The 23159-nt window shown below is 37.0% G+C and overlaps 1 protein-coding gene across 5 annotated transcripts in view; it reads right to left on the bottom strand.

Moving 5' to 3' along the window:
- Positions 1–23159, bottom strand: part of GLRA2 (glycine receptor alpha 2) — a 209494-nt gene that overhangs the window by 154667 nt on the left and 31668 nt on the right. For 3 of the 5 annotated variants that reach the window (XM_032285932.1, XM_032285934.1, XM_032285931.1), the window contains 2 exons: positions 16351–16418; positions 9436–9659 (listed from right to left, as the gene is read on the bottom strand). In XM_032285932.1, coding sequence (XP_032141823.1) covers positions 9436–9659; positions 16351–16418 — 292 coding nt within the window. Of the gene's footprint in view, positions 1–9435; positions 9660–16191; positions 16260–16350; positions 16419–23159 lie in introns of all 5 variants that reach the window. The other 2 variants (XM_032285935.1, XM_032285933.1) reach the window with 2 other exon arrangements.

Raw genomic sequence — 23159 nt, 5'->3', positions numbered from 1 at the left:
GGGAAAAGCTTGTCAATCCCCAAGAGTTCTCTATTACAACCCAAGTACTACTGGGAATGCAGAATACTGAATCATCAACACCTAGAACTGCAAATAGAATAAAAAAGGATTAACCAGTAAATCACCTCCAGTGCCACAAATGAGTAAGTTTTAGGTCAGATAAAGATTGATGATGAGGTGAACAGATGATTTGGTGATATAGGTTGCTATTGTGGAGGGGCAGTTCTATAATTATTATGGTTTGGAAGACTACCTGCAGTTAGAGGATAGAATGAGGCCCCCAGACAACTGGTCTGACAAGACACTAAAAGCAAAAAATATTTCCTTAATAACTTCACCTTTAGGCATACCCATTTTGGAGGCATGCAGTAAATCTGGAAACAAAGCTCTTAACAGTTGGAGGATCATAGCTTCTTAAGTAAAGGTAAGGACCTCTTCCCCTAAACAAACAAACAAAAAGTAGCTTAAATACCCTAATGTACAAAATATGCATATATTTTAGGAAGGTTCAAACAAAACCATATGATCATGCCAATAGACACAGAAAAATCTTTTGATAAAGTTCAAAATTCCTTCATGATAACAACCATCAACAGACTAGCAATCAAAGGAACATCCCTCAAAATATTAAGAGCCATCTATGACAAACCCACAGTCAACATCACACGGGATGGCAAAAACTGGAAACACTCCTCTTGAGAATTGGAACAACACAGGATGCCCTCTCTCACTACTCCTGTTAAACTGGAACTCCTAGCCAGAGCAACCAGGCAAGAGAAAAATACAAGGCATCTAAACAGGAAAAGAGGAAATGAAACTATTTCTCTTCACCAACGATATGATTCTACACCTAGAAAACCCTAAAGACTCAGCCAAAATGCTCCTAAACTGATAAATGACTTTAGTACAATTTTAGGACACAAAATCAATGTATAAAAATCAGTAGCATTTATATACAACAATAACATTCAAGCTGACAGTAAAATTAAGAACACCATACCATTGACAATAACTTAAAAAAAAAAAAAAAAAAAAAGAAAGAAACAAATACTTAGGAATACAGCTAACCAAGGAGGAGAAAGATCTCTACAAGCAAAACTACAAAACACGGCTGAAAGAAATCAGAGATGACACAAATAAATGGAAAAACAACCCATGCTCATGGATTTGAAGAATCAATATCATTAAAATGGTCATACTGCCCAAAGCAATTTACAGATTCCATGCTATTCTTATCAAACTAACAATGTCATTTTTCATACAATTAGAAAAAAGCTATGCTAAAATTCATACAGAACCAAAAAAGAGCCCAGATAACCAAAGCAATCCTAAGCAAAAGAACAAAGCTGGAGGCATCACACTACTCAAGTTCAAACTGTTCTATAAGGCTACAGTAATAAAAACAGCATGGCACTGGTACAAAAACAGACACATAGACCAATAGAACAGAACAGAGAACCCAGAAATAAAGCCACATACTTACAACCAGCTGATCTTTGACAAAGCAGACAAAAACAAGAATGGGGAAAGGACCTTTTTCCATTAAATGGTGCTGGAATGACTGTCTAGCCATATGCAGAAGAATGAAACTGGACTGCCACCTTTTACCATCTTTAAAAATTAACTCAAGATGGATTAAAGATTTAACTGTAAGGCCTCAAACTGTAAAAATCCTAGACAAGTGATATAGACCAATGGAACAGAACAGAGGCTTCAGAAGCCACGCCACATATTTACAACCATCTGGTCTTTGACAAACCTGACAAAAACAAGCAATGGGGAAAGGATTCCCTGTTTAATAAATGGTGTTCAGAAAACTGGCTAGCCATATGCAGGAAGCTGAAACTGGACCCCTTCTTTACACCTTATACAAAACTTAACTCCAGATGGATTAAAGACTTAAACATAAGACCTAACACCATAAAAACCCTAGAAGAAAACCTAGGCAAAACCATTCAGGACATAGGCACAGGCAAGGACTTTATGACTAAAACGCCAAAAGCAATGGCAAAAAAAACCAAAATAGACAAATGGGATTGAATTAAACTTAAGAGCTTCTGCACATCAAAACAAACAATCATTAGAGTAAACCAGCAACCAACAGAATGGGAAAAAATTTTTTGCAATCTACCCATCAGAACAAAGGGCTAATATCCAGAATCTACAAAGAACTAAAGCAGATTTACAAGAAAAAAACAAACCCATTCAAAAGTGGATAAAGGATATGAACAGACACTTTTCAAAAGAAGACATACATGAGGCCAACAAACATATGAAAAAATGCTCATCATTATTGGTCATTCGAGAAATGCAAATGAAAACCACATTGAGATACCATCTCACGCCAGTTAGAATGTCGATCATTAAAAAATCTGGAGACAACAGATGCTGGAGAGGATGTGGAGAAAAAGGGACACTTTTACACTGTTGGTGGGAGTGTAAATTAGTTCAACCATTATGGAAGACAGTGTGGTGACTCCTTAAGGATCTAGAAATAGAAATTCCATTTGACCCAGCAATCCCATTACTGGGTATATACCCAAAGGATTATAAATTGTTCTATCATAAAAACACATGCACACGTATCTTCATTGCAGAGCTGTTTACGATAGCAAAGACCTGGAACCAACCCAAATGCTCATCGATGAGAGACTGAACAAAAAATTGTGGCACATATACATGGAATACTATGCAGCCATAAAAAATGATGAATTCGTGTCCTTTGTAGAGACATGGATGAACCTAGAAACCATCATTCTCAGCAAACTGACACAAGAACAGAAAACCAAACACAGCATGTTTTCACTCATAGACAGTGATGAACAATGAGAACACTTGGGCACAGGGAAGGGAACAATACTCACAGGGTTCGGTGTGGGGGTGGAGGGGAGGGGATGGACAGCGGCGGGGTGCACGGGGAGGATGGGGAGGGATAACACCGGGAGAAATGCCTGATGTAGGCGACGGGCGGAGGGGAGGAGTGGGTGGCGGGGATGGAAACAGCAAACAGCAAACCACCATGGCATGTGTGTACCTATGCAACAATCCCGCAGGATGCAGGACGTGTACATGTACCCCAGAGACCAAATACAATTAAAAAAAATATAGCCTAGACAAGGCTGGGCACAGTGGCACACACCTGTAATCCCAACACTTTGGGAGGCTGAGGCAGGTAGATCACTTGAGGTCAGGAGTTCAAGACCTGCCTGGCCAAAATGGCAAAACCTGTCTCTACTAAAAATACAAAAATTAGTCAGGCATGGTGGCATGCACCTGTAATCCAAGCTACTTGGGAAGCTTGGTTGTTGCATAGGTACACACATGCAATAATCTCTCAGCTTGGGAAGCTGAGAATCGTTTGAACCCAGGAGCGGAGTTTGCAGTGAGCCGAGATTGCACCACTGTGCTCCAGCCTGGATGACAGAGCGAGAACTTGTCTCAGAAGAAAAAGAAAAAAAATCTTAGACAGAAACCTAGAAAACACCATTCTTGACACTGGCCTTGGCAAATAATTTTTGGATAAGTCCCCAAAAGTAATTGTAAGAAAAATAAAAGTTGCCAAGTGGGACTTAATTAAAGCAAAGAGCTTCTTCACTGCAAAAGAAATTATAAATAGAGTAAGCAGACAAGTTACAAAATAGAAGAAAATGTTCATAAACTATGCATCTGACAAAGGTCTAATATCCAGAATCTATAAGGAACTTAAGCCAATCAATAAGCAGTAAACAAATAACCCCATTAAAAAATGGGCAAAGGACATGAACAGACATTTCTCAAAAGAAGACATACAAGCAGTCAATAAACATATGAAAAAATGTTCATCATCACTAATCATCTGACAAATGAAAACAAAACCACAGTGAGATACCATCTGACACCAATCAGAATGGCTATTATCAAAAAGTCAAAAAGCAACAGATGTTGGGAAGGCTGCAGAGAAAAGCAAACACTTATGCACTGTTGGTGGAAATGTAAATTAGTTCAGGCACTGTGTAAAGTAGTTTGGAGACTTCTCAAATAACCTAAAACAGAGCTACTGTTCGACCCAGCAATCCCATTACTGGGTGTATACCCCAAGGAAAATAAATTATTCTACAAAAAGACAAATGAAGTTGTATGTTCATCACAGCACTGTCTGCAATAGTAGGCATGGAACCAGGCTAGCTGCCCATCAGTGGTAGATTAAAGAAAATGTGGTACATATACACCATAGAATACTATACAGCCATAAAAAAGCATGAAATCATGCCCTTTGCTGCATCATGAATTGTGTTTGTGTCTTTGGAGTTGGATTGAAGTAAATGAGAAATTAAGGCGGGTAGGAGATGACAGCACTGAAAGAGAAGTCAAGAGCCTTGATTCTTGTCCTAGCTTTTCTACTTACTAGCTCCATTGTTTTGGCTCATCCAACTTCTGAAAGAAGTCATTTCCTTATCAATAAAAATAGATATTTTACAAGGTAACTTAAAATTTAAAAATTATCCCTCTATAAAAGTCATATTTCTGACTAAATTCTCAGAAGCAATGGGATTTTTAAAAAGAAGACAATATCAGCAAAGGTATTGTGGGCATGTGAGACAATCTGGTCTTCATCAAAAATACTCACCTTCTCCTTTTTACTTTCATGTTGTCCACCATATCCCATGATGTCCTGACCTTTATTTCAACTCATTATGTTAAATTCAACAAATGCTGTTTAAACAATAGTATATACAACCTTCAAGACTCACCTCACTATTTCAGTATGGATTCAAGTCATTGTAAGTTATGTGAATTTAGAATGTGACTCTCTCTGAATTTAGAATTTGACTCTCTTTCCCCATCCAAGGTGAAGGACATCTTACTCAGTACTTGATCTCTAGGCCCAGTACAGTCTCTGGATTATTAACTTTCTCTGAAGAGGATTTACAAAGCAAAATGTATACTTTTGTCAGAGATGATCAATAATTAATGGGGTGGGTCAACAAAGGACTTAGAAAAAATAGAGAGTAAGATAAAACATTAGAGAATGAATATTAAAGAAGAAAAATGGACAGAAATTAATTGATACTTTTTCATCAACAAATATTGTGTCCTGCATCACCAGATAAAGGGTTTGTTAACACTGAGCTAAGACCTTTACTTCCTATTTAAAATATTTGTTTGAATTTTACTCAAATACCCCAAGGGTTTGTAAAGAGGGCACTTAATGGAGTTCTGGTCTACTGCCCTCTCTCTCTCTCTCTTTTTTTTTTTTCCAGACCCCTACCTTTTGGAATATAGATATATGAAGTATTAGGAAATGTAATATTACTTGTTATGAAATCAATGGACTGTATAGTTCTCTATTTGTTTTGTTTGACCATCAAAGCCTTGGGCTTTTGTGTCCATGGAGAGTTAATTCTACTCCTACACCTACAAAGCTAAGAAAAGCATGGAATTTTTCCCGGATTAAATGAGACTAGTATTTGCTTTAGGTTTCAGGAAAATGCAAATACAGAGTATCAAGGCAGAACATTACTTTTTAACATGTGGACCACATGCTTACATAATTAAATAATTGCTTAAGTATTTACTGTGTAATGTGGAGACAGTTTTTGGGTTTTTCTTTGGTACTTCTAGCCCCTTCCTTGTATCTTTCCCAACCTTTCTTCATTCTATCCCATTTCTCCTCTTAGGAATCCAATGTATTCATTCTCACTATTCACAGACATCAAGCTTACTATCAGAAATAAATTTTATATTAGCTCTTTAGAGCTTACAATAGATTTAAGCCAATGGATTACCTCTCCTGGGAGTATTTGTGTTGTAAACCTGAGTGTGCAGGGAAATTACTTTCTAATGGAACTTCAGCAGAAACTTTTCAGCACCTTTAAGACATGGACAACTGTTGCCCCTTGGCCTAAACTTGAGTCAAAACTGCAGCTGGGTATTTATTAGCACTAGTTACTCCTTGGCCTCTAGTTAAATTAAGCCCAGTGAAAAACAAGAGTGTGGATGCCAACACCCACATTCTAACAATATTTTGGTCACATAATTCATTGGCAAAATTAGCGCCACTTTTGTTTTCCTTGTTTCCTATTTATTCGTATTACTTAATTTATCATGTGTCCACCTTCCTTGTTAGACTGAAGTCATTCCAAGGGAAGGTTCATATCTTACCCAGTTCTGGATATTTGGCTCATTCTAAGCAAATAATTAGATTCTTGTAGTTCAAATCTCCCAACAGCTTGTACCTCCTTAAAATGGTATTTCTAATTCTCCTTTACCAAGGTTTTTATTTCAGAGAATACAATGAAAGAAAAGTCTAAAACAGCCTAACATAGGACAAACCCCACCTAATCTAAAGCAATTGTTAGGGCATTTCAGGGCCTGAATGTGCTATACCAGAGAACCAGAGATACAAGAATTGCCTCTGGGTCTAAGCTTGGGAGCATTATATTCTTCACGATTCTAGAATGTAAATACCTTCATAGAACAGCAAGAAAACAACAACAGCAACAACAACCTAGTTCGATTTCAGCAGTGCATGATGTCTGGTATTCATTAGAGCAAACGCCACCCAAGGCCCCGAGGATTAGCTGGGGCAGCTGATACTCTGTGCTGCTTTTTATAACTCTCCCTCCTAGCACCACACTCTACATATGTACCATTTTGTCAGGTCCCATCAACTTACATTGTGCTCAGTACCGGATTTTACACCTACCAAACACATCACCATGGAGAATATTTTGTGTTTCCTTAAAAATGAATTGGGTTGGGGGAAGTTTTCTGGTTCTCTCTGCAAGCAGTGATTTTGCCACTTTTTACAAATGAGCAGCTTCTTTTATTCCACAAGACAATGGGGTTCTCAGCCATCAGCAGGCTATGAAATTACTAGGTATAAGAATGGAATTTACAATACAGAACTAAATCATATATAGAGTTGTCAAATGAGGTGGTGATGATGGTGAGTCTGCAAACTTGGAAAAATTATTTGCAAGGAGACTAGTTGTCCACTTTTTTGGTAATAAAATTATGGAGAGAAAGGGGGCATTCTCTTAAGGACCTTTAAATGCCAATAGTTTATTCAATGTACTCTCTCTCATATACAGTACTTTGTCCTAAACCTTTGGTAGATGTTACAAAAAAAAAAAACCAAAAACCAAATATCTTGAATTTAAAGAGCTAAGAGCTTACTATTGATAAATAACATTAATTTTTCTAAACTTTTACTTTAGATTGAGGGGTACATGTGCAGGCTTCTTGTATAGGTAAATTGCATGTCATGGGAGTTTTGTGTACAGATTGTTTTGCCACCCAGGTAATAAGCATAGGACCCGATAAGGCAGTTTTTTGATTCTCATGCTCCTCCTTCCCTCTACCCTCAAGTAGGCCCCAGTGTCTATTGTTTCCTTCTTTGTGTTTATATATATTCAATGTTTAGCACCCACTTACAAGCAAGAACATGTAGCATTTCTACTACATGTTCAATTGAACGGTACTGTACTGTTCATTGAACAGTATTTTTCTGTTCCTTTGTTAGTTCACTTAGGATAATGGCCTCCAGTTCCATCCATGTTGCTGCAAAGGACATGATCTCATTCTTTTTTTATGTCTGTGTACTATTCCATGGTGTATAGTGCCACATTTTTTTTTTAAGATGGAGTCTCACTCTGTCGCCCAGGCTGGAGTGCAGTGGCACGATCTCAGCTCACTGCAACTTCTGCCTCCTGCGTTCAAGTGGCTCTCCTGCCTCAGCTTCCTGAGTATCTGGGACTACAGGTGCGTTCCACAACACCTGGCTAATTTAAAAATATATATATTTTTAGTAGAGATGGAGTTTCACCACATTAGTCAGGCTGGTCTTCAACTCCTGACCTTGTGAGCCACCTGCCTCAGCCTCCCAAAGTGCTAGGATTACAGGCGTGAGCCACTGCACCCAGCTGCCACATTTTCTTTATCTAGTCCACCACTGATGGGCATTTAGGTTGATTCCATGTCTTTGCTATTGTGAACAGTGCTGCAATGAGCATACACATATGTATATGGTGCATGTGTCTTTATGGTAGAATGATTTATAATCTTTTGGGTATATATCCAATGATGGGATTGCTGAGTCAAACGGCAATTCTGCTTTGAGTTGTTTGAGAAATTGCCAACTGCTTACTACGATGACTGAACTTTCCCTTTTCTCTGTGACCTCACCAGCATCTGTTATTTTTTGACTTTTTAATAGCTATTCTGACTGGTGTGAGATGGTATCTCATTGTGGTTTTTATTTACATTTCTCTAATGATTTGAGATGTTGAGCACTAAAAAAAGAACTGATTTTAAAATACAGATAGCCATTATTTTATTTATCAAACATTTATTCTGCATCAGGTACTATGGCAAGTATTTTTAATATACTTTATATCAAGGGTTGGCAAACTACAGCCAAAGGGCCAAATCCAGTCCACCACTTATTTTTTTAAATAAAATTTTATTGATACACAGCTGTGTCCAACTGTTTGCATATTACCTAAGGCTGCTTTTGAGCTATAATGATAGAATTGAGTAGTTGCAACAGAGGCAGTTTGGTCTGCAACATTTAAAATAATATCTGGCCTTTTACAGAAAATATTTGCTGACTACTACATTACTCATTCTCATAAGAATATTCAGAGATAAACATGGTGTTTCCCGTTTTATAATTAAGGTAACTGAGGGTTATAGGTTACATAACTTAGTAAGGGCAAAGCTTGGGTTTGATTCTATATTTGTCTAATTCCAGAAATGCATGTTTTTATGCTATACTCATGAACAAAAGTAACCAAAATATAAGGTGGGAAAAAACAAGAGCCTTACAGAGTCACAGAGAAACTGCTATTAGAGCTCAGAAAAGGGGGAGATTATTTTGAGCCTAGAGTGATAACACTTCTGGAGAAGATTATACTGGAATATAAAAGCAAAACTGGATCTCAGGAATTGTCTGTCCCAGGCCCAAGTTCAAGAAAAGCTAAGAGATCAAGGTCACATGTTCACTTAGAGGCAAAGCTGACATTGGAACCAGGCCTCCACTTATCCAGCTAAAAGTATGTTACAGTGACTATGCAGAGCTATTGAGTTTATGTGTGTGTGTGTTTGAATGTTACAGAATGTCAGAATTATTGAAATGAGATTTTTGTACATTATGCTTAATGGCAATTGAACTGAAAAGCCTCTACTTCCTTTATTGAAGCAATCAAGAACACATTTGTGCAGGTGATTACAAAATACCATTACCCATATACCATCCTACCAAATACATTTTTGTTGTGAAGAATAACATTTATGAGACCAAGGGGACTTGTGGCACTCTCCGCCAACTTTAAGATTCAATAACAAGAAACCACGAAAGTCAAATAGTTACATACATCCTACTCTGCAGAGTCAGGCAACTCTACATTAGGAGAGAAATGGAGACACGAACATGTGCAGCCAATGGAGGCTTACCTGATACTGTAAAGCACTTTGCCATTTTTCGAAATCCGTAGCAATTTGTTGTCAGTGGTGACATCATGGAAGTTGGCCCCCTTCTCGTTGGCAAAAAACAAATCTGGTTTCCAAATGGAGTCTAGCATAGATGGGTCCAAGTCCAGGGAATCATCTGGGTACTCACTGTATGCCAGCCGTGAATCATTCCACTGTTGTCTCAGAAAAATATTCACTCGGTAGTCCTACAGAAATGCCATGAACAAGCATTACTGATTACCCTGGCAGAAGAGATATATTTTCATTTCGCTCTCACTCTTCTCCCTGATTTGGTACAGCTTTGGTGTCCGAGTAAACCAAGCTGTTTCTACCTTGGCCATAATAAACCATTTAGTTCTATTAGGAGAAGGGACAGAAGGGAGAAAGAAAAGGGAAGATTCAACCAAACCAGAACACCAATAAAACAGGTGGACTTGGATTTTTTAATGTTTAAATTATTCATTCTGGGATGAAATAATATTAACTCAAGCCAATTTTTCTACAGAAAAAGGTAATCATGAACACAGAAATCAGTCTGTGATGGCAGATTGTCAAATAAAACGGATTCATTTTCCAAATCAGAAATCACATGATCTCTAGTGTCTTTCTGCTCAGATGCTCTGGGCAGAAGGAAACCTACCACGCAATTTGAGTAGTGAAAATCTTACAAAACCATGACATGATGGTGCAGTATTTTTAAAATTTATCAACATAAACATCAACATCTTTCATGCTAACAAAATACTTTCTTTGCAGCTACTTCCTTTTGAAATTCTTATAATTTCCTCTGAATGGGTTGTATCTACACTAGCCAACTTGATGCTTCATCCAAACAGATATGCTTCATGTTTTCTCAATCTGAACACTGTAGGAGTTTTAAGTATACCCCTAGCATTCCCATTTGGTCTGGGAATTTTCTTCTGTGCTAATGAATAGCTTGGGGCAGTGACTGCTGTCCTGGGGAATTGTACTGAGGTTCATTCAAAGTACTACTTCAATTGATAATCTCGACATTGATTGAGGCGTCAACAGTATTCCCTAATCAAGCCAGCCTGTGGTTTTGGAGCTAGTAGTTAAGCATTATTGCTACTTATGACCACAAGTGTGATATATACTAATTCATTCTTACTCTCTTTCCTTTACATATTTTACCCTTACTTGCTCCATCTCCACATATTTCGTACCTGGATTTTTGGTCATTATTTACATTACTCTAATGGTGACTAACTTGTCCTGGTTTGCCTGAGAACTTCCCAAATTTGGCCCCAAAACTCTCACATCCAGGGAACTTCCTTGGTGTAGGCAAATTGGGATAGTTGGTCACTCTACTGGGTACTCTGGAGACTATTTTAGGATGGCAAGTTTGGGCAAATTCCCCCAGGATCAAAAGGGAAAAGAAATAATTAAATTGTAAAGATCAGGATATATGGAAAAAAGCTTCAATACAGGTTTTTTAAAATCTATTTACTAAACCATACAAATTCCCGTGACTTTTTTTTCAAATTCATCCTGATGATCAAGTTCATAGAGCGTTTTGGAGGCAGTACTCTTGGGAAGAGTTCCCCAAGTAGGCCTAATTTCAAGTCTGTGTGAGCTTTAATATGGGAAGTTAACTTTGAGTTTGAAGTTATAGGGGGCAGTTACTTTATGATAAATTGAGGCTTTACCATTGCACTGCTAATTTAGAGACCAAGTTCACCCTTATATATTTGTTTAAAAAATGTCAGGCCTGGGCCAGATGCTGTGGTTCACACCTGTAATTCCATTACTTTGGGAGGCTGAAGCAGGTGCATCACCTGAGGTCAGGAGTTCGACACCAGCCTGGCCAACATGATGAAACCCCATCTCTACTAAAAATACACAAATTAGTCAGACGTGGTGGTGTACGCTTGTAGTCCCAGTTACCCGGGAGGCTGAGATGGGATAATCGCTTGAACCTGGGAGGCGCAGGTTGCAGTGAGCAGAGATTGTGCCACTGAACTCCAGCCTGGGCAGACTCTGTCTCTAAATAAATAAATAATAAGTCAGGCTTATAGTAGATTCTTCATTCTTAAGAAGTCAGAAATAATAAATGTAGCTACCTGCTATCCCTGAAAAGTTAGCATCTTCTTATAACTTGTTTATGTAGCTATAGAATCAAAGGGGGCCCACAGTCTTATTTCAGCAGTTATAGCACAACATGCATTCTAATAAGAGGCTGTCTACCTTCTTAATCTGAGTTCTTCAGGAATGTGATTTCAGATTGGAGATAAAACAACTCTTCATTCAGCAGAAGTAACCAGCAAAACATGTGAAATGTTTGCTTGGGGAAAGGATTTGAGGGAGCTAGAATTATATTCTGGAGATGTTCTCTGAGTGGACACATTTTGTACACTTTCAGTTCACCCTCCTATCTGTTAAGTAAGGAGTAGACTAGGACCCACTGCTGTGTCATGGATAGTCTTCCAGCACCTGTATGTCTAAATCACATACTAGCTACCTACATCCTTCCAGGCAGTCATTTGGAAGCTGGGAAGAGAGCAGCTTTTCTCTATTTTCTGATAGCCCAAACTTGGGGGAAAGCTACGTACAGATGGTATGCAAGCACCCTTGACCCTTAATGACATTACTAAAATTCTCAAACTATGCCTTTATATTGGGAAATAGGGGTTACAAATATACTCTCCATCCTGTAAATTCACTTGCCATCAGAAACTAAAGAAAAAAGAAAAGAAAATGGTAAACTCACATTTTGAAAACAGAATATAACCTGTCTTATCATTTTCTTCTTATTAGTCATCTAAATCTTTGGGACCACACAAAATTTGTTCCACTGAATACTCTTAATGCTGGGTCAACTAGAAATTACCACTAATAGATTCTTCTGCCTCTTAATGAACAAAAATGCATTTTTTGAATAACCTATCCATAAAAATAATGAAACATAAAAATATTCCTTAGAGTAACACAAATGTGTTGTCTTGTGAGTACAAATCTCTGACATTAACATATCAGAGTGAGAATTGGTGGGCAGACAAGACCCACAATAAGTTAGTGGGACTTCATTAACCATAGGAAGGGAAGACTAGATCGCACCAAAGAAAGTCATGTTGAGTTCTTGAAGTAGCTAATCATTGCCTTTTCTTTGGAAACAAATACCCCAAACTAAATCTTTTAATAATGTTATTTGGATAATGGGGTGAGAGTAAAGTGTAAGGGAAGAGAGGAAAATCAGTAGGTTTAGAAACTCAAAATTCTGAGGCATTATTGAAAATAATTTATTTCAGAAAATGTAGAGAAATCAAAACTATTACCTCCAGAAAATAGCAACAATCAATGTTCTCAATGATCTCATCACTGTGCATAAAGCTAAGGATTCTGACTACAACTAAAGGCAGTTCAGGGAAGAACCCGTTTCTGTTTAATTTTTTTGACCAATTTTTCAGAGTCAAATTTTGTTAAACTAGCAGTAAATTCATAGATGGTAAAATCTTAGAGGTATGGCAAAGAAAGTTGGGCTGTGATGACACTTTGTGTGTGCAATGGACTGAACGTTTGTGTCTTCTCAAAATTCCTATGTTGAAATTCTAACCTCCAATGTGATAATATTGGAGGTTAGAAGTGGGGCCTTTGGGAGGTGATGAAGTTGTAAGGGTGGAGCACTCAAGAAAGGGATTACTGCCCTTAGAAAAGAGACCCCAGAGAATTTTCTTTCTACTATGCGAGAGTACCAAAAGTCAACAGTCTGTAACCCAAATAGAGTTCTCATCAGAACCCAACCATGCTAGTACCCTGATCTCAGACTTCCAGCCTCCAGAACTGCTAGAAATAAATTTCTGTTGTTTATTAGCCAACCAATCTATAATACTTTGTTATCACAGCCTGAGCTAATTAAGACTGGTGTACTAGGTGGAGTCCCAGGCAGGGCCTCAATTATCTTGGAAGATAAGACCCTTTCTTGGAGGAATTCTCACATTCTTACTATTATACATCCATTTAAATATTGATGCCCTAAATCTGGGGCTGGCAACCTATGGTCTGTGGCCTAAATTTGGCCTCAGCCTGTTTTTGTAAATAAAGCTTTATTGATGTACAACTACACCTATTTGCTAACTTGGGCCTTGGCCTGTTTTCGTAAGTAAAGCTTTATTGGTGCGCAGCCACAACTATTTGCTTACTATTGTTTATGGCTGCTTTCATGCCAAAAGGGCAGAATGGCACAGTTGTGACAGAGACTATCTGGCTCTCAAAGTCCTAAGTATACTGTCTGGCCTTTTATAGAAAAAGTTTGCCAATCCTACCCTATGTGGCCTGAGGATCCCTTCTTTGACAAGCATGATAGAGTTCCAAAAAATATTTTCTGTAGTTTTGCACCAAAGCCAAAATTGAATGAAACAAGATACATTTTTTTAAAGTAAATGAGGTTGTCATTATAACAAAGCTAAGAAGTAAAACAAAAGAGGCACAATACACATTGGTCTTCTAACCATGCAATTCAATCTGTGTTATACAGAAGAGACAGGCTGTTTATGTTACCCTTGAGCAACAGTTTGCAGATTTTCTGATTGGAAGTATGACATAGGTCACTTAATAAGTGGCCAGGAAAAAGCCGCTGATTTATGAAACACTGTCAGTAGCTGTTAAAGACAGCAGAAAACAAGGATATCCAGAGCTCCCATTTTAATCTCTTTAAATGTTTAACTTGTTTTGCATTAATGAACATCGAAAAGGTGCACATTTACATTTTTGATTGAGAATAAGATGCAATGAGGAGATTTAATCAAAGCAACATGGGAATCTAATTAATGCAATCAGCATTAGGTCGTGCAAATTTTGTCATTGAATGCCATCGTGTAAAGCTGGTGACAGTGATTTGGGCTACTGGAAGCTTTGCCCCTCTCTTATTAGAATAAAGCCAAGAGGGGAGAGACAGAAACTGAATGCCAACCCGAGAGCTGGTTTACTCTGTCCGTGTTTAGCTTTTCTTATGAGTCATTTAATAACCCTATCAAAACTATCCTATTTAGGTAAATTTTTAAATGCACTACATCCTTTCAAAGCCTCACAAGTCTCATTTCTGGGTAATAATGTTTCAGAGTAATATCAACATGGGTAGTATAGTTGAATTATGTCTAATTTTGCTAGTAGAAAAAAGTGGTAAAGGTAAATTCATTATTTCGAACATGAAGGACACCACAAAGTACAGTAATTTATTAAACATGATTCTTGTGGCCAAAAAGAGAAAATTCACATAAATAAGGGAACATTTGTTTTTTTACTTTTCAGTGTTATTATGCTTATTATTTTTAGGACATCAGGCACCATAATACTTAGTCAAATTCAATTATACTTGATTTTGGTTTCATTGAATGAATGGTGTAAACTTCACATAGTCATGCCAATTAGATCCAGCCAGTTGATTTAGGACTTAAAGTAAATATATGGGGACCAAGAAAATATTTCACCCAAAATGCAAGCTCCATGCTGTAGCCTAGAATTCTATGGGGTAAGAGTAATGATCCAATAGGCTATGTCACAGGTAACATGACCATGACTTTTATAAGGAGGGTGTGGCGGTTCATGCCTGTAATGCTGGTTCTTTGGGAGGCTGAAGCAGGAGGATTGCTTGAGGCCAGGAATTTGAGACCAGCCTGGGAAAAATAGTGAGATCCCATCTCCACATTTTTTTTAAATTAACTAGATGTGGTGGTGTGCACCTGTAGTCCTAGCTACTTGGGAGGCTGAGGCAAGAGTATCTTTGAGCCCAGGAGTTCGAAGTTTCAGTGGGCCATGATCTGCAGTCCAAGGCTGGGCAGAAGAGTGAGATCCTGTGGTGGCTTATGCCTGTGATCCCAGCACTTTGGGAGACCGAGGCAGGCAGATCACCTGTGGTCAGGAGTTCAAGACCAGCCTGGCCAACATGGTTAAACCGCGTCTCTACAAAAATTAGCCAGGCATGGTGGCATGCGCCTGTAATCCCAGCTACTCAGGAGGCTGAGGTGGAAGAATCGCTTGAACCTGGGAGGTGGAGGTTGCAGTGAGCCGAGATCATGCCACTGCACTCCAGCCTGGGCACCGGAGAGAGACTCCATATCAAAAGAAAAAATTTTTTAAAGCATCTGAAATCTTTTTCACATATATGAAACATGTCTACTCATACTCTATAATGAGCTTCTAACTAGCTTTAAGTTTATGGGCTCTTTTTTTTTTTTTTTTGGAAAGGCATGCATATGGTATAATTGTTATGGACTTGGGACTACTTTCTCTTGCCAACAAAATCGTGTGTGTGTGTGTGTATGTGTATGTATATTTTTTTAAGTTCAGCCCCTTGGAATATATCTTAAATGTGGCATCGAAGTGAGGCTCAACTATCTTAAAAATTCTATTACATGTAAAAAACTGGGTATACTATTACATCTCACAAACTTTGAAATTTATATTTCTGAAGCATTGGAGATGCACCTATTTAAATATCCATAACTATGCATCATGTTTATTGTGGATAATTCTACAGAAAACCAGTAAAACATCAAGTGTTTTAAAATTTTCTCTGGCATGATGGATATAAGATTAGTGAATATTGAGTAATGAACACTTGACAAATGACTTAAAAAATGAAGTAGTATAAATTATTGCTTTTCAGAGGTGAGCAAAGTTGGAAATTGGCACTCAGTAAATGTCCCACAAATATGTCACAGTGCACTTCAATCCCACATCCCATTCCTTCACACGATGGCTTCAATGCTCAGTCCCACTCACCATTGTAGTTTCTGCTATTGACCCAAAGCTGTTGATAAATATGTTGCAGGTAACATTTACAGGAGGCCCTGAAAGTTGAACAATAGAAAATTTGACAGTTTGTGTTTATAGCATAATTGAGTCATGTATTTCTCTTGCCAGTGGCATTGCAGCACTTACCATGGTGGTTTCCGTGACTGATCCAAAACTGTTGATAAAAATATTGCAAGTAACGTTTACTGGAGGACCTGCAGAATGCAATAAGAATATTGCAATATACATTGAAACAAAAATACAGCTCCATTAACATCTGTGAAATTGGCTAGAGATGTGAATAAAATGAAAATGATGGTGAGATTGAAAAAAAAAAAAAGTTTTACCCAGAGGTGCGTAATGATAACAGATTATGGCTGTTAAGCAATGGCAACTTACCCTGAAGAGTATTGGAATTGGAAAATATAAGCTGAAACCTATTGAACTGAATTCATTGTCATACATTGCTATTAAAATAGCCTTTTGGGTGGTGGCTTTATTTTTGACCTTAGGATTATCAACATTGTAGACATCAACAGCAGTTGCCTCACAGTGATGAAATAGCCTTGTCATGAGGTCAAAATGGAGCTGCATTTTGAGTTATGGATGAGTCAGGAACATCCACCTCCTTTTGTATGACATTCTTTAAATCAGTGAGTTACTTTTATTTTCTTGACACCTCTGAATTTACCCCACTCCTTTATATCCCCTGACCACCAATGAAAAATGATGTATGGAAATATAGCAAAGAAAATTTACTTATTTTAAGACGTAAACACAAACAGAAATATCACGTAATATCCATATGTTGCCTTAGTAAATATGGTATAAAGGATTATTGCATCCTAGATGTGCTTTGAACAAGGAAAGGGTCCACTTTTATCTCCAGAGACACAGTGACTAGGCTGACTACAGCTCTCGTTTTCTCTTATCTTTTGTCAGTAGGTAAATCACTGTTTGATGATTCCCTGTTTAACATTTTGCTGGGGAACATATTTATTGTCTTTGTGGAATTTTCACCTAATGCTTTTTGAGCTAATATTTCCATGAAGTATTTGTTTACTCGCTGCCTTCTCCTGTAGAAATGTGTGTGTCTTCATGTGACAAAGGATCAGCAGCCCAGTTCAAGAAACACCTTACTTGGCTCAGTACTCAACAAACCTGTAGGAGCCAAAAGAAGAGGAATTTGGCTTAAGGCCTCCCTCAAAGGCTGGTAGTGAAAACTCCTTAAACACTGAAACTTCTTCAGAAGTCCATGTCAGGTTTTAGAAACAAGGAAAGGAAATTTGGGATATAATGGCTAATTTAACTCCTCAGGCAAAATTTTTTGGTAAAAGAAGGAGCAAGGAGCTTTGGTAAAAGAGGTGTGTGTTATTCTTTGAAACATAACTATTTTTTTGTTTTTAATTAAATAGTAATTGTGATTTGTAAAAAATATTTGCAGGCACAGAATCACAGGCACCACCATATTACCAAAACAATTTTCAGTAGACATCTTTGAAATGCTCCAAGTATTTTAAATTTGACCCTGCCCCTCTTATGTCAGCATCTGCCATGATGAATTCTTCTCCATGGTCACTTTCTACTCTGCTTGATTTTGTTTTTCTTTATTGCTTACTCAAAATAAAAAAAACAAAATAGATAGTTTCTTTTTCTTGGCCATAAAATTCTATTTTATAACAAATATATTTTTCTGCTAATAAGAAATAAATTAGACAAGGCAGAGGCAAGTCACAAGAAATTATATGTGTTTGTTTTTTCCCTCTCTCTCCACAATGAAATATTTTCTTTGAGATTATCCACTTCAAGGTGGAAAACTTTCCTGAATTCTTATATGCAAGACAGATAAATTAATGATGGGAAAAAGAAATAGGAAGAAGAGAAATGTCATTTAACCAGCAGAAATTTGAAAATTTAAACATTGTCTATCTTACACTTTTTCTGCTTGTCTAGCCTACCCAACTGGCTTGAAAGCATTTAGAAAACTGGGTCATACCATTATATATTTGTTTTTATCTTTCCTGATAAGTGGCATTATGATTATGTTGCTGGAAGTCAAAATAATTTTTAAGTTACCATATATTGCTGCACTGTGCTAAGTGCATTAAAAATTATCTAAATTATCTAGTGTAATCCTCACAAAAGAAGAATCTGTTTATTGCTCTAGTAAATGTTTACAGATGAGGAAACATGGTGTTAGAGAGGTTAACTTGCTTGAAGTCACATCACAATAATTAGAAAAGCCGAGACTCAGTGTGTCATCATTCTGATTCCAAAAACCTAAACTCTCAACCATTTTGCTGCACTACTCTCATTTCATAGTATCCTGTTGCCCTCCTGACCTGCTAACCGTGGTATTTTACATTGGTTTGTACCTCTCTTAATTCTTTACATTTGACTTTTTCAATTTTGGGCATTTTGTTTCAAGGTTCATTTGGATTTCTATATAAAACCTTAGAAAGAGAAAAGTAAGTTTATTTGATGAGGGATGAGCACATGCATATACTCAGAACTGACACATATTTGAACCTTACTGTGTGCCAGTGAGTGCTTTATTTCATTCTTCAATAATTATCATGACCCCCATTTCTCAGATGAGAGAAATTGAGGCATAAAAATCATTCATTTTCCCAAGGTCACAGAGTTTATAAGAGGCAGAAATCACCTAATTTTAAGGACATTTTTTCTTAACTACAGGGGTAAAAAGCCTGAGGCCAATACAATGATCCTAGTGGTATACGCTACCTAAATATGGAACTTGATCTGCAAGTTTTTTGGCTTGACTTGTAGATAACGTTTTTTCCCCTCACTTTGAGGAGTTATCCTATTATGGGCCAGCACAACCTTTCATCTGCCTTTAGCATAATAGTCTGCTCAGGTGTTCTGATTGACAGGGACTTTTTCTTAGATGTGATCACCAGTAAATGAATGTGTTCTGTAAACTACAGAAGGAAACATTTTACACTAGTTAACCTCATCTAATTGATTTATCAGCAAAGTGATAACATTCCAAAATGAAATGAATACAAATCTGACAGGTAAAAAGAATTATGTAGGCATCTAGTCTTTCGTGGCACTATCGTTCCTATCCTTTGTTCTTTTCTTGTCACCTATCTCCCTTCTTCCCTTTCTCTCTTGCTCTCGTTTTTAATTTTTTTCCCTCATTTTTATGAGACAGAGTAATATGCCATAATTTAAGTATGCAATCCTAAATATAAATGGAAGACATGGATCTGGCATATTTTAAATGTATTTGAAAAAACAGTTCCCCCTCAACTGCCCCCAGCATGAAGTATGACAATCCACGTCCCATATTTATCTTCTTTGTTGCTATATATCACTTTCTCAGAGTATCTTCTTTGGATTAAGGTATTTGTCTTAAAACCCCATATAAAATTGTAATTATGCTACTTGGGAGGCATAAGAAGTTGTTGATTATTGTCCATTAACATCTTCACTTTCATATCAGTTGATGAAATTCACTATGGTAGGGAACAAGATCATGAAGAATAGTGCTATTCTTCATATAACAGTACTATTATATCCCCTGCCACTCAAATTGTAGGCTGAGGACTAGCAGCATCAGCATCACCTAGGAGCTTGCTGGAAATGCCAAATCTCAGGCCCTATCTGAGACCTACTGAAGCAGTCTGCACTTTAACAAGGGGGACTTGTTGCTGCAGAACATCTTTCTCCTTTTCAAAATTATGATCCCTTGTACCTTGTTTCTCTTTCATAAATGTCCTTTGAAATGTTAACTGTAGTCTATTTGTAAAACTTCTGAAGTCAAACAAGTTTGGAAAGCACTGTTGCCAATATGTGTCTTTTGATTAGGGTGTTTAATCCATTTACATTTACAGTAATTACTGATAAGGATCAACTTACTTCTGTCATTTTGTGTTCTGAATATCTCATAGCTTTTTTGTTCTGCATTTCCTCTATTACTGACCTCTTTTATGTTTAGTTGACTTTTTTGTAGTGAACCATTTGGATTTTCATTTCATTTCCTTTTTTTTTTTTAACTTTTTACATATTTTGTTTGTGATTACCATAGGAATTACATTTAACAACCTAAATTTATAGCAACCTAGTCAGAAATTATACCAACTTAATTTCAATAACATACAAAAGCTCCATTCTTATATAACATCATTCTCTCTCCTTTATGTTTTTGTTGTTGCAGATTATATCTTTTTATTGCATGCACAATAAAATCAACTAATAATTTTTTAATGCATTTGTCTTTCCAAATCCTGTAGGAGATAAAAGTGCAATTATAAACCCCAGATACAATAATAATGTTTTTATACTTGCCCATACATTTACCTTTACTGGAGATCTTTATTTATTCATAAGACTTTTACTTACTGTTTAGAATCCTTTCATTTCAATTTGAAGGACTCTCTTTATCATTTCTCACAGGGCAAGTCTAGTGGTAATGAACTCCCTCAGCTTTTGCTGGTCTAGTAATGTCTTAATTTTTCCCTCATTTGTTAAGGACAGTTTTGCTGGATATAAACTTTCAGTTACAGTTTTTTCTTTCAGCACTTTAAATGTATCATCCCATTGTCATTCTCCACTGAGAAACCAGTTGATAGTCTTACTAGGGATCCCATGTATGTAATGAGTTATTTTTCTTTTGCTGTTTTTACAGTGTACTCATTGTTTTTGGTTTTCAACAGCTCGGTTATATGTCTCAGTGTGAATCTCTTTGGGTTTACCATACTTGGAATTTATTGTGCTTCTTGGATTTATAGATTTATATATTTCATAAAATGTGAGAATCATCATTTGCCAAAATTTTTTATTCATATATTCTTTCCATTCTTTCTTTATTCTCCTGGAACTTCCAGAATGGGTATATTGGCCTATTTAATGGGTTCCCATTGGTATCTTAGGCTCTGTTTATTTTTATTTATTTTTTTGTTTCTGTTCCTCAGGCTTGATAATTTCAGCTTTCCTATCTTCATTAACTGATTCTTCTGCCTGCTCAAACCTACTGTTAAACTACCCTAGTGAATTTCCTGTTTCTGTTTTACCTTTCAGTTACAGAATTTCTATTTGGTTTCTTTTCATAACTTCTATTTCTTTACTGATATTCTCATTTTATTCCTACATAATTTTCCTGATTTCCTTTTATTCTTTGTCCTTGTTTTCCTTTAGATCTTTGAGCATATTTAAGACAGTGGTTTCAAAGTCCTTGTTTGATAAGCCCAGTGTCTGAACTTCTTCAGGCATAATTTCTATCAATTAATTTTGTCCCTTTGAATTGGCCAGTACTTTCTTGTTACTTTTTATGCATTGTGATTTTTGTTGAAAACTGTTTACTTGACTATCGTAATGTGGTTACTGAAAATTATCTACCTTCTCTAGGGTTTGCTGAATGTTTTGATTGTTGAAGGGTATAGTAGGCTATTTGCTTAGTTACTTTCCAAAACTGTTTCTTCAAGGACTATAATATTCCTTCTCATGTGTGGTCACTGTAGTCTTTGTTTGTCAGCTTGTGTTCAGCTAGAGTTTTATGAGAGATTTTCTTGAATATCAGGAGCTAAAATACCAAGCAACCAACCAATCAAACAAGCAAACAAAATATACCTCTCCCAGTCTTGGCAGATTGGCTCTATGCTAGAGCCCTTCAACAATTAGCTAGACTTGAACTGAATCTAGGAATCAGCCCAAGGTGAAAGCTAAGGTTTTGGTCAGGTATTTTCTGAGCACACATTTTTCTCTGAAAATGCAGTGGCTTTCTAAATTGGCCATATGCATGGCCGATTTTGAATGTCCTAATTTCCCTAAGAAACTCTCTCCAGGTTTTAGTCCCAGGCTTTTAGATGGTCTATTGTGTGTTTCAATTGTAATGTTTTGCCCTTTAAGATTTTTAGTTTGATTTTCAGTATTTTTTTAATCAATGCTATTGCCTTTCCATCCTGAGTTAGGTAAAAACAGAGATGAGCACTGTCATACACTGAATTGTGCACCCCCCCGCCCACCCACAATTCATATGCCTTAACCCTCAGTACCTCAAAATGTAACCATATTTGGAAATAAGGTCTATAAAAGGTTAGTTAAGTGAGGATTGGCCCTAATCTGATATGACTGGTGTCCTATAAGAAGAGGAGAAAAGAGACACCAGGGATGTGTTTACACAGAGGAAAGACCACGTGAAAATGTGGTGAGAAGGCAGACATCTACAAGCCAGAGAAAGAAGCCTCAAAAGAAACCAAACCTGTTAACACCTGGATTTTGGACTTCTGGCCTTCAGAAATGTGAGAAAGTATAATTCTGGTATTTAAACCACTCAGTCTATGGTATTCTGTTATGGTAGCCCTAGAAAACAAATGTAAACTCCTTGCATTTGTCTTTCTGGTAGCCTATAGAAAGGTTAGAACAGACACACAAAATAATTTGTGAATAAGGTTTGGTCTACTCCTTCTAGATTAAGTGACCAGGGCACCATACTAGGAGTGTAGGCTACTACCAATTTTAAACCAAAAACTACTGCCATACCAGGGAAGGCATGGGACAAGGGTGAGTAAAAATGCCACAAAACTTTCCTACCATTTTGAAGTTACCTTTTTCTTGATCAGTGGACATTTGGTTGCTGTAAACTTTTGACTTTTCCAGAGTTCTGACAAAATTAGTTCTGACAGTTTCTACTCTTTTTGATGTTTCTGTAGGGGAGCAAGAGCTTGAACCGCCTACTGTGCCATTTTGTTGATGTCACCCTTCCCTTCTCCAAACTTTAATACACCCATGTGAACTGTGGTGCTCATGAAAAAGAAAAAAATAGTGTGTGTCATTATTTCCCAAACTTATTACCATAGGTTTCTTTTGTTTTTTAGATAGACCATCTTTTTCATGGAGCACATTTAAGATAGCAAGCATTCTGTAAAACATAGCTTTGAAAATGCTGATCTACATTTTTTCATTTATTAAATCAATTAAAGCATTCTTAT

The sequence above is a fragment of the Sapajus apella genome, unplaced genomic scaffold, assembly GCF_009761245.1.
Source record: "Sapajus apella isolate SASKATOON/1434 unplaced genomic scaffold, GSC_monkey_1.0 scaffold17, whole genome shotgun sequence".
In the NCBI taxonomy this organism is placed as follows: Eukaryota; Metazoa; Chordata; class Mammalia; order Primates; family Cebidae; genus Sapajus; species Sapajus apella.
Note: the sequence above shows the minus strand (reverse complement) of the source record. Positions and strands in the feature narration are given on the sequence as shown.